This window comes from Chondrus crispus, genomic scaffold (genome assembly GCF_000350225.1).
Source record: "Chondrus crispus Stackhouse genomic scaffold, scaffold_5, whole genome shotgun sequence".
Lineage (NCBI taxonomy): Eukaryota > Rhodophyta > Florideophyceae > Gigartinales > Gigartinaceae > Chondrus > Chondrus crispus.
This window is the reverse complement of record NW_005179334.1, coordinates 648,507-658,361: the sequence shown is the minus strand read 5'-3', so window position 1 is coordinate 658,361 and position 9,855 is coordinate 648,507. Positions and strand designations below refer to the sequence as shown.

General features: G+C 54.5%; 1 protein-coding gene; it reads right to left on the bottom strand.

Moving 5' to 3' along the window:
• Window positions 1-8,467: 8,467 nt before the first annotated feature.
• Window positions 8,468-9,121, bottom strand: CHC_T00006706001 (hypothetical protein). XM_005718842.1 is given in 4 exon segments: window positions 8,468-8,598; window positions 8,599-8,684; window positions 8,814-8,931; window positions 8,932-9,121. The coding sequence occupies 2 exon segments, from the start codon at window positions 8,929-8,931 to the stop codon at window positions 8,599-8,601; spliced, it is 204 nt and encodes a 67-aa protein (XP_005718899.1). The 5' UTR covers window positions 8,932-9,121; the 3' UTR covers window positions 8,468-8,598.
• Window positions 9,122-9,855: the final 734 nt, after the last annotated feature.

The window sequence follows — 9,855 nt, the reverse complement described above, 5'->3', positions numbered from 1 at the left end:
GGAGCGCGGCCTCTCGCACATCGGCGGGCTCCGAGCGAATCGAGGTGGGATATTCGCCACTCATCTCGACGCGTAAGGACGCGGAGGTAAACGATAGTCTTCTCGGTTCGATCTAGAGAGTCTTCTAGGTCGGGAGACCACTGTAGTATAGTCACCCCCAACGACGAGGGGGGTGAGTACTGACAGTTCGGAAAGACCCCGATCGGCGGGAAGACAGAAGCACGGCCCACCCACGGTACCGAGCACGGGCTCGAGGTAGCGGTGGTAGAGCGGGATCGGGGAGGACGCGCGCACGCGCGAGCGGTTCTACGCCTCGACGCCCCGGAGCGGTACTGGGTGACGATCCAGTACCGACGGGCGGAGGCGGAGCCGGCTCGTTGGCGTGCTACGCGCGTCCTCAACCCGCGCGCGGTGCTACTCCTAGGTAAAACGGACGGAAGTACCTAAAAGTAAGCGGGCGGACCAAGGTGGAGGATCCTTGACAAGTCCCTCCTTGTCGTCCTCCACCGCCGGCGGTCCGCTCATATTTAATGTACATTGTAGTCTATCATAACTCTACAGTAGTGCCGGTCTACCGACACTGTAACGCTGTCAGCCGGCGGGGATGACATTCCACGTGTAGTACGCGTCCCGTACACGCGGAGGACTCGTGTGTGCGCGCATGGCTGTAGGGCTCGTCGCCTTACTGTCCCTGATCCGATCCTAATCTAATTTCCGTTTGGGGTTATACCACAGTTAGGATGTGGGTCGGTGATGGTAACGCGAGTCCGATAACGGTGTGTTTGGGGAGATGGACTGCATTATGGCTAAAATTGCTCATTATTACCGAAAACGGAATGTCTGGCTTTATATCCATGACTCCCTGCGCCATAAGCGGCAGGTTCTTCTCTGCCGTGCGGGGATGGTTCTGTAAGAAACAGAGCCCGGCGACCGGCGTCGCCACCCGTACGGTTGCTTGCTTCATGGGGGGAATTGTAATTCCTCGCACCATGCGTATTTTCCGAGACGGTGTGTTGCTCGGAAACGGCTTGGTTCTTGGCGATTTTTCTGTTTCCGTGCGGTGTTCCTTATGAGTAAATTTGGATGGCGTCGTGCCTGTAAGTGCGACTGAGGGGGCATGATGGAAGAAAACCCTCCGTCGCGGTGGTAGAATTGCCTTGATATGTTGGTCTATAAAGGTGGTCCCTAATATACAATCCACAGCCAGGCGGGTGACCACGAGAAACTTGACCCTGGCTGTGAAATCTCCGATGCGGACGTACAGTGTAGGCTGTCCAAAGGCGTTCATTGAGCGATTGGAGGCGTCCACCAGCGGTGCGCTCTTTACCGGACGGATGGCCGCGCGCCATGGCTCGGCCACACAGCGTATATAGATGAGGTTGGGCGCTGTATATTCGCTTGTCGCAGCCCTACCGTGGCGGAAACCTTATAGTTCTGTCTCTTGAAGAAGCAAATAGGTTCCGCTGCGGTCTGCGCGTCTTCCGTTCGGTTCGGTTCTGCTGCCTGAGTTGAGGAGGAAGGATCCTCCGGGGTGAGGCAGACAGGGAGTTTTGACGACGTCGCCTCTACGCGTCCTCCCTGTCTTCCCCCGTGAGTTGGAGATCCTCCTCCTCCTCAGCGACCAGCTTCTTCGCCTTGCCGACCCCCTCGTCCACCAGGTTGACCGGCGTGGTTTGAGAGGAGGGATTTCCTCGCCACACCGATCCCTGTGGACGACTGAATGGAGACCCAGGGCGGAGCCCCTGTCGGATGCGTAACTTTTGATAGGTCGCTTCCCTCGCTGCTAGAAGCTGGGCTCGCAGCGAGGCGTCCGCGACAATAGGGCAGCTTTCCTGTCGGTGAGTGGGGTCCAGACAGAACCGGCACGGAGGCGGTCCCCACCTTGCGCGTTGGTCCCCGCTTCCGTAGCGGCGGCCATGACCGGCTACAGTGGACGTTGGGGCTACAGCCCCTCCCACTGACGGTACCGGAGAAGGATGGAAACTTGTTGGCGGCGAGCTCACGGTACTTGCGTGTACTGTGGGGCTCGTCATCGCCAATATTCCTTCTGCGTTCGGTGAGGCGCCTATATAGGCAGCCTCCGACGAGGAGTCGACGGATAACAACGGAGTCTTTCTTACAGAGCGGTTAAAGGCAATCTTGCATGTCGCGTCACGGGACGCGACGTTCGATGGCAATAAGTGCCGCCTTGCCGAACGGTGTGTCTCCCCGATGGCTTGTGCGTACCTAGCGACCGCCTGGTAGTCTACCGTGGCGTGTGTCGCTAGATAATTCCGCACTTGCGCGCACGTCGCTGGGAGCAATCCCTCGACCTACAGCGACTTGAGCCGACGGTCTGAGAAGACAGTACCGCATCGGAGGGCCTTGTCCCACAGCTGATTGCTGTACGCTTCTTCCGTCGTGTTAGAACTCTGGCGGAAGGAAACCACTTCGGTGTAGGCCTCGGCGATAGTTTCGTCGCTAGCATAGGTCCGTAAAAGGAAATTGACTACCTCCTCGTAACTCTCGAGCATGTCGCGTTGCTCGGCGTCCACCGCCATGGTATTACTCATAAGGCGGGACTGCAGTAGAGCATGCGCCTGTCCGGTTAAGTAGAATTGGAAGCACCATACGGCAGCTCCCTGGCTTACCCCATTATGGTCGCAAGTCATCTTAAACCGGGCAAGGAAGCCCAATACCGCTATCGGATCTTGTCCACTGAACTTGTGAGATTTCATCTGCACGTCCAGCTTCTTGCGGATACGGCTGATATGCCGCGCGACCTCGGAATTATACCGGGCCCTGCGACGTTCCAACCGGTAGGTCTTGTAATTAACCACTTTGGTGAATAAATCATTAAGCGGTTTAATCACATCCACCCTCTCGGTGGGGGCTAACCGTTCGGTAGTCCGACGACTTCTACCCGGTCGGGGTCCCTGGTCGTGCGGCTCGGGGTCTGTACTGTAGCCCTCTGAGCCAGACCACTTGCGTCGGTGGCTACAGTCTCGCTGGCTGCCCGGGTGGCGCCTACCTTCGTCGCTAGTCGAATCAGGCGAGCTTCCGTCGGAGGGAAATTCACCTCCTCGACGACGGGCTCCAGCCCGAGACCTATAGGGACGGTAATCTTGCCGGACGGCTTTTCTGTCACCGTACGGTTCTTCTTCGGAGTACTCCTCCTCTTCCTCCGGTAATGGCCCGCGCCTTGTGCGTCGGGACTTGGGACCGTAACGGAAAGAGGAGCGATTTTCTGTCTCGCCATACCTCGTCAGATTTTCTGTCTCATGGCGAGGGTGTCTTCCGTATCGGTCATGGGTCGCGGGGTCCTTGTCTGTCGGACCCCGTGTAACACCCTGAAGTTCGAGCAGGTATATATGTGGGTCTTCCGGGTGAGGGCCCGCCTCCGGGTGAGGGGCCATATATACCTGTGTCGGTCTTGTATCTCCCGTTCCGGTTCCTATTAATTTGAGAGGTGCCGTAGCGGTCGTAGGAGGTTGAGGTGCCTCAGCTACAGTACCGTTCGGATTGAAGTTGGCGAGGCGAGCCTCGACAGCTATGTTGAAAGCTGTCTGGGGGCTCAGCCCCAACGGTGTAAGATGATCTCCAGGGTCGAGTGCCTCTCGGAGCTCACGCTCTACGAGAGCACCGACGACGTCGTCGATGACGGGCGTGACGAGGGCCCGGACTTGTTCGTCAACAAGCGGCGGAACCGTTCGGTTCATCACACCCTCGACGTGACGAGGAACCTCTTAACGAGAGCTTCCTCCAGCCACGTCTGCATGCGCGGCCAGAGGGTATTTAAGGCCCACTGGGAGCGGTTTTCGGTACCCGCTCGACCAGCGAGGGCCGAGATGGCCCCAGGGGCCGTCCCCTCCGTATTGGTTGGGTTTTGCCCTGTACCGGGTGTCACCCGTACCAGTGACTCCGGGTTTTCGACACGGGAGCGCACGGACCTGGGTGGTCCGCTGCGCGTACTCGCTCGGGCTGAGCCGGAGCGAGTACTGCCCCGTCCCGAACTGGAGTCTTTCGCAGGGGTTCCGGTCGGATTCATCTTGACTTCTTGCTTGAACCGGGGGTTGATACGTGTTTTTCAACTTGTCCACGTACCGAATCTGATGTCTTCTTTCCTGAGCTCGACGGTGAGGGTCTAGAAATCCCAGGCGACCCTCCACAAGAGTACCAAAATGTGGTACAACCATAGGGACGCTAAACCGTAAACGGAAAAGGACAGGCTGTACCTAAAATGAGGGAGCTTGGGAGACCGCTACACTGGAGCGTTAGGTAGAATAATCCGGAACGGTAGGAAGCACAGGACAAGGGAGGTACACCGCACTGGACAGGCGCAGTCGTACTGGGGTGTAGAGCCGTACGACCGGTGGCTAGCTGGAAACCTGAGGGACTTACTTAACCGTACGGTAAAGGACTAGGGTAGGAAGTAAGGGGAGGCGTGCTTGCCTCCGTTTACCTCCAGCCCGGTGCCCCTCTATCTCATACCCCCTACAAGGGCGGTGGCACGGGACGGACTACAGTAGCTGTACATACTGTAGCCAGCTTACTGTAGCTTACGGTAACTAAAAATGACTACTGTACTAACCCACTGATCGGTCGCGCACCACGTGTACACCTGCACTAACTGGTGCCACTAACTACACGTGGAATCCTACGTGGCCACATCTACACGTGCTGGCCACGTATGCACCGTATCGGTTAACATCTTACTACTGTACTTGGCGAGGCCTCTGGCGCCCGCCTAGTGCAGTAGCGCCACTTGGCAATTGTACCACAGACGACACAACCGATCACAGCCTGCACCATGACCACTGTACGTACATCCTCGACTCGGGCGCCCACCCAAAACACATGGCCAACCTCGCCTCCATACAGACACCACAACCCATACAGCACAAAACAAAAACCGCAACTAACCAAATCGTAAAATGCACGCACGCCGGACAGACGACGATCAAGACGAATAAGGGACATGCACTCAAGATCCCCGCTGTTGTATCCCCAAACATAACAAACAACCTCCTCTCGGTGCGATCCATCACTAAGACCAGAGGCAACGTCCTCTTCACGCCCTACGCTGTATACATATTCGAAAAGCACTCCCGTGGAATTATCCTAGGCACAGCCCCATGGGACCCCGCCATCCACCCGTATGCATGGAAGAGAACAATGGACGCACAGGCAAGAGGCGCACTCACGATCCCCGCCCCGAAACACAGATCCAAAACACCCACGCCGTCGTCAAAACACAGTTCACAAACCCCTTCACAAACCCCCGCCAATCGGCGCCTCATCGCCACTCGAGCCCCTCTTCCCAGTACCACAAAAAGGAAATCCATTACACCATTACCCATAAGCTCAATACCAGAACCCCCCATCCCACCGATCCCCTGTAAGGCCACAGATCAGATCTTACACCACTGGTATTTAAAGCTCAACCATGCCCCCTACCCACAATTCAAGACATCGCCAAATTGAGGACGCTACACGACCTTCCACCCGCTCTCGCCGCAGCCCAAAACCGACTGTCATGCTCCGCATGTGCACACGCGAAGCAACGACCGGCACGCCATTCTCCCACTCAACACCACTATGACACGGGCGACTATCTAAGTTCTGACACATGCGGCCCCATTCATCCTCCATCCAACCACGGCAACCACCATTTCCTAACGTACATAGATGCGGCTTCCAGATAAGTCATGCTGTATTTTCTCAAATCCAGAAGCGAAGTAGGAATCCTCATGCCACAATTCTTCGCGCTGCTGAAGCAACGCATCCGCCTTCCTCGAACCTACCGCACTGACAACGCACGCGAATTTAAATCCAACCACGCGCTGCACACCTACGCCTCCCTCGGTATCAAGTACGAGAATGACACCCCGCATCAGCCTCAGGAAAATTCTTTTGCACAGAGAATTAATCAAACTCTCATGAACGCCGCCAGAGCCAATCTCCACCACGCCAACCTACCGGACGCCCATTGGGAGGACGCAGTACGCGATGCGCCTTATAAATACAACATCATACCCCATCGAGCCACCCGACAAGCCCCACATACACTTTGGCACAAACAGAAAGCACAGCCGAAGCAACTCCTCATCTTCGGACAATTAGGCACAATACCTATGTACGGCACAAAACGCAAACTAGAGACACGCAGCCGAGCAGTACGATACATGTACTCCAACAGCCCCCACTCGATCACAGTGCAAGATACACACACAAGCAAGTACCACATCACACGCACGCAGGACTTCCGTCCGTACACAAAAAAACATGACCCCACAGTGAACACAACAGCCGTCCTCCGCACTTCACCAGCAGCAACACGCGGAACCTGACTACAACTCACCACACCCGACCCCCGTACCAGACAACAAGCCAGAACCTACCCTGACGCAGCAGAATGGGAACATGCACACGACACAGAACTGGATAAGCAAGACGCGACAGAAACCATCAAATGGATACCAGACGGACAGATCCCCATACATGAGAAGCACATACCACTGACAATGACATTCAGGTACATTCCCGATCAAATCGGTACAGTAACCGACCGCAAGGCGCGCTGCGCAGCACGCGGCGACTGCATGACCCCGGGGACACATTACGACCCCGAACAAGTCACCATCTACATGGCGGACAAGACTACAGTACGTGTACTCCTCTCCATCGCAGCTACGCACAATTGGCCCCTAGAACACCTAGACATCAGCTCCGCCTATCTCCACGAGAAATTCCCTCAAACGAAACCGGTCTACATCAAGCAGCACCCCCGGTTCAACGGCACCCTCAAACATCCATGCAAAGCGGGTCTACTCATGCCCAATATCTATGGCACACTTCAGGCAGCACGTATGTACCACAACGGACTGTCCAAGCACCTAATCGCGCATGATTACCAGCCCACTCAAGTAGACCTTTGCCTCTTCTACAAAAAATCCAAACGCAGCCTCATTCTAGTCGCCATCAATATGGACGATTTCCTTTCAGCTGCATCTTCTCAAGGTCTACACGACGAGCTCCACGCCACTCTTACAGACAAATAAACCATCAAACGTCTCGGCTTCCCTGCCAAGTATCTCAAATGGCACATCCAACGCCTCACAGATGGCTCCATACACATCTCGCAACCCAACGTCGCCAAAACCATCCTCACAAAAACAGGCCTGGCGTTGTCCAACCGAAAGCGAACACCGCTACCCCCTAAAAGAATCTTCACGTACGCGCAAGATGACCCCCTCTTAGAACAGCACCAATCCTTTCTCTTCTGCCAAACAATCGGAGACCTCAGATACTTAGCCGACAGCACCAGGCCCGATATCCACCCCGCGGTCAGCATGCTAGCCTGAGTCATGCAGACACCGGCTCGCACACACAAGAACCACCTCCACTGGCTCCTTCGGTACCTCAACGGTACAGCACACCACGGAATACTGTTCAAAGTCAAGGCTCCCAACGCCTCTCCAAGCCTCCGCACATACAGCGACTCGGGTTTCTCCAACGACCACGCACGCCGATCCCGAACCGGAGCAGTACACATGTTCCACGACGCGCCGATCAGCTGGACCTCAGTTCGGCAATCCGTAGTAGCCGACTCCACCTGTGAGGCGGAATACCTCGGGGCCACTGCAGCCACGAAACAAGCTCACTGGCTCCGCCGCCTCCTCTCCGACGCACAAAAACTGAAGCACGAACCCACCCCCTTCTAGTAGACAGCAAAGCAACAATTCTCGTGGCACAGAACTCGGCACCCACCAAACGTCGAAAGTTCATCGATGTGAAACATCACGTCATACATAACCACATTCAATGAGAAAACGTCAAAATCCAACACATCCCCTCCGAGGACAACCTCGCCGACTACTTCACAAAGCCTCTCGGCCCACAACGCACGAAAACTTCTCCTCAATAAGCTCAGCTTCGTCGACCCAACACCCCTATTGGCGAACCCGGGGACTGTCAGACCGCACAATCACATTCGCCAATAGTCATTTTGCAGTCTCAGACCGCACAGGACAGTCTGTCCTTTAGGATAGACTTATAACTAGCGAGCGACGACGAGTAAACGAGGAGGCATCGGTCTTCTGTTCACACAACAACCTCCAGAGATATTCGCGATGCAATCAAAACTATAGGCAATCACAGATGACTATCTGCAACAAGGACTTAGTCAGGCAGTACTCATTACAGCCGCTCTTTACAGCCGCATTATTGGATGTAGACTCCGCCTCCATCTCATTAATTAAAAAACTTCGGATCTTTGTCAAGATAGCATTCGAAGGTTGCGTTGCCCTACGGCCCCCGTCCATACCACTAGTTTTTCGGAAGATTGCGACAACTGGGAATGATCCTCAATATCACTACAGCCGATGTGTCCATGTTGCAACAAGTCTGAACGACAATGCATGAAGAGCACTACTCCGCCGATTGGCGTATACGAATGAATCCCAGAAAGGGAGGTGGGCACAACGTCTGGAAATTCTAATTTCGTTTACGAGATCTCTCTGATTCGTGCGCTGCGTAATGTCGGGTGACCAGATGCCTATCAAAGCAACCTAAGAAAGGAAGAGAACAGCAGCAACTTCCGAGATGACGAGAGAAGAGCTACAAACGGTTGAACTCGCAGAAAGGGTTGTTTTCCTCCCACGGATAACAGCAGAATTCTAGACCAGGGGGATAGTTGCCCGGACCTAATGAATGCGAAGAAGAAGTGAAACAAATTTAAGACGAGGTAGTGGACACAGATTCGAGAGTTTTTGGTGTGAGTTGCAGATTTCCATTGTCGCCCAAAAACATTTCCTGGATGATAGAACACTTACATTCAGGGTCAAATTGGCGGCTAACCTCTCCAAGCTTGGGAAGGCGAGGCTGCGCCGGAACAGCCGCAACTACGGCCACAAGACAGGCAAGGAGGCAGATGGCGAGGGAGAACTTCATAGTGCAGAGGCGAAGAATTTGCTGAAGTGAGAAACGATTTGCTGTTGCAGGCAATTTGCTGTTGCAGGGAAGGGATGAGTGGGGAGGTTTTGCTTTCCTAGCGCAAGGGTTTTATACGTGTTTTGGGAAGTTGCATCCAAGCTACAGCATAGGCACGGCACTACTGCACTGCTTCCACATTGCGTGATCTACCCAAGGGTAGCCAGACCTGCGACTTTCTTCGTTCGTTGACTACCTGATACTACGGACTCTGTATTATGGGTTTGGATATTGTACTGTCGATTGGGGCTCACAGAGGATGCCACACCAAGTTTTTATCACAAGAGGATCAATGACGGATGCAATAGAAGTCAGTCCGTTAATCACCTGATTCCATCGAATAGCAAGTAGCGTTTTGTCTTTGTTTTTCACACGGGCCCACAAACAATACTTACGCTGTCCTCCTGGAGTTTTACATTCTCTGGAGATGGGTACACCAGATTCGCTATGTGGTCCGGTACGCGAGAGAAAATGGCATTGGCACTATTCTCGGGCGGGTTCTCCCTGGTTTTAAATAAACTTTTTTATTATGCGATGTGCACCCCATTCTTGGGGTCATTAACTATAGACCGACAAGGGCTAGATACTGTACTTGCACGGTACACGTGCTGTCACGACTCTCTCGTGGACCGCTTTGTTGACAGATCATTCAGGGACTTTGGAGCTATTGGGTAACTGCCTCTCTTTTGCCTCCTGTCTCTCTCCGCCTTGCTCTCCGCCTTCGCCTTTCTGCAAACTGCAGCTCTCTCCTGCATTCATCCCTTATCCGGCAACAGTCGTCGCATTCCAGCGTTCGCCACGATTTCTGGTTGCGAATATTCGTTCGAATGCGTTATGTCCTTCCGCTTCCCGCAACCGACAGGGGCGTGTGTCCAACATGAGTAC